We start from the raw sequence: 2,066 nt of genomic DNA, 5'->3' as shown, positions 1-2,066 counted from the left end.
CATTCCCTCCCCGCACGTCAAATGCAGTTTGGGATCGCGACCCAAAACAACAATGCGTGGTTCACCGTGGACATCCATCATCACAGTAAAGCCGTTCAAGGTCATGAGCAGCACGCTTGAATCATGCAGAAACTCGACGGCCGACATGAGTTTCTGACACATGTTGGATAAATCAGCCTTGGACAAGCTCTCCTCCAAATTCTGAGATCCACGACAATCACGTAACATAGTGGCCAAAAAGCCTTGCTCGCAATCCTCTTGCACGACATACAATGGTTGTGAATGGAAGCACACTCCCACGAGGCTAGCACCAAACAGCACGCATAAAGCAGCAACGCAAGGCGCACAATACACGAGCGAATGAAATAAATCACGAACTGAAGGTGGCATGGATTAGGCAAACGAAGAGAGCTTTCGTGGTTAAAAATGCTCGTACCTAGCTATCGAAGGATGGCAATCGCGACCAATGCGTTTGAGAATCGAAGCCTCTGCCATGAAGGCATCTCGAAGTCTTAAGGCGCTATGCGCCTCCAGGCAGTTAACCAGCACGGGCACACACCGCCCGCTGTGACTTTTGTTCATAGGCTATTCAAGCATAAGAGGGTAGAAAAACGAAGATAAAACGATGGGTCATGATGATGACACCGGCAAGCATATAATGATGATTACAGGACTATTCTGACTTACTTCAAGATAGCCAGTGCTGAGTGAACCAAAAGGAGTGGCAGTAATACGGTTTGAGATAAACAGACGGCTTCGTTCTAACTCCCAAGAGGAATGCGTCGAATTCTCCGCAAATGTCAAGACATTGAAGGTGTCTGTGAAGCTATGAGGAGCAGTTCTAGGATGCTTGTGCCGGCGTTTGATGAAGGCGACAAACAGAAGCAGAAACACAATCACGCCAGCCACGACACCCCAAACGGTGCCGACGCCAATCTGCCTCGAAGACGAGGATGTTTCATCACGAGGTAACGGCACCGTGGTTATAGTGGTCTTCATGTGATTATCTCTGTCACCAAGTGTTGTTTTGAGAACAGCCGCAGATGAAGTGCCAGAGGCATGACCATCGACTTCATCATTTTTCAAAATTGTGCTCGGTTGTGTACAGAATGGGCAAGTCGTCGCAGTCTTGCACGATGCCTGCCCGCTCTGATCCGTATACTTGCCTACCATTGAGTAACAACAAAACTGTCAGCGCGGGCAATGCTCCCACACCACACCACACCACTCCTTACCACTTGGGCAAGAGCGACAATCCGTGTCGCTCGTGGATGTCGAGGCACCGTTTTGGTAGGTGCCAGCCGAGCAAGTGCTCGCAGTCTTGCACGACGTTTGCCCACTCTGATCTGTGTACTTGCCTAGAATTCAGTTCGACCATCACGCGACAGTCAGTATGAGTTTGCACAGAGACATGACGTCCCATTTGAACACCCAATCACACACGAAGGACACCAAGAAACGAGGCTTGCAAGAATAAGGCACAGCAAAGCCCGACAACGCGGCATGTCTGCCACATACCACTTGCACAAGAAATGCAGTGGGTGTTGCTCGTCGATGTCGAGGCGCTGTATTGGTAGCTGCCAGCCGAGCATGTGCTCGCGGTCTTGCACGACGTCTGCCCACTCAGATTTGTGTACTTGCCTATGGTTCATTTCAACCACCATTCCACAACAGTCAATGTGGCCATGCTCCCTCTTGTGCTCGATCGCAAACCATCGGCCATGGGCAGCGAGCGAGAACCAACAGCGGCGACGCAGAAATCGATCAAATACTTAGTGCGTACCACTTGCGCATGGGAGACAGTAGGTATTGCTTGTGGACGTTGAGGCGCTAAATTGGTAGGTGCCAGCCAAGCAAGTGCTCGCAGTCTTGCACGATGTCTGCCCGCTCTGATCCGTGTACATGCCTATCATTCAGTAAAAACTCAACTGTCAGCGCGGCCATACTCACACAAATCAACGACATCCATCCTTACATTTGGCAAATTCATGCACATCTGCCCCACATGTTCACCTTAATATAATATACCGAACAACGACAAAATACAAGCATAATCAGTCGATCAC

The 2,066-nt window shown here is 49.9% G+C and overlaps 1 protein-coding gene across 1 annotated transcript in view; it reads right to left on the bottom strand.

Moving 5' to 3' along the window:
* Positions 1 to 197: 197 nt before the first annotated feature.
* Positions 198 to 2,066, bottom strand: part of MONBRDRAFT_39391 (uncharacterized protein) — a gene marked incomplete at both ends in the record, with an annotated part of 7,070 nt that continues 5,201 nt past the window's right edge. The window contains 3 exons of the mRNA XM_001751072.1: positions 198 to 304; positions 437 to 585; positions 688 to 936. Of these exons, the coding sequence (XP_001751124.1) occupies positions 199 to 304; positions 437 to 585; positions 688 to 936 (504 nt within the window). The remainder of the gene's footprint in view (positions 305 to 436; positions 586 to 687; positions 937 to 2,066) is intronic.

Source organism: Monosiga brevicollis, genomic scaffold (assembly GCF_000002865.3).
Source record: "Monosiga brevicollis MX1 MONBRscaffold_149 genomic scaffold, whole genome shotgun sequence".
Lineage (NCBI taxonomy): Eukaryota > Choanoflagellata > Craspedida > Salpingoecidae > Monosiga > Monosiga brevicollis.
Note: the sequence above shows the minus strand (reverse complement) of the source record. Positions and strands in the feature narration are given on the sequence as shown.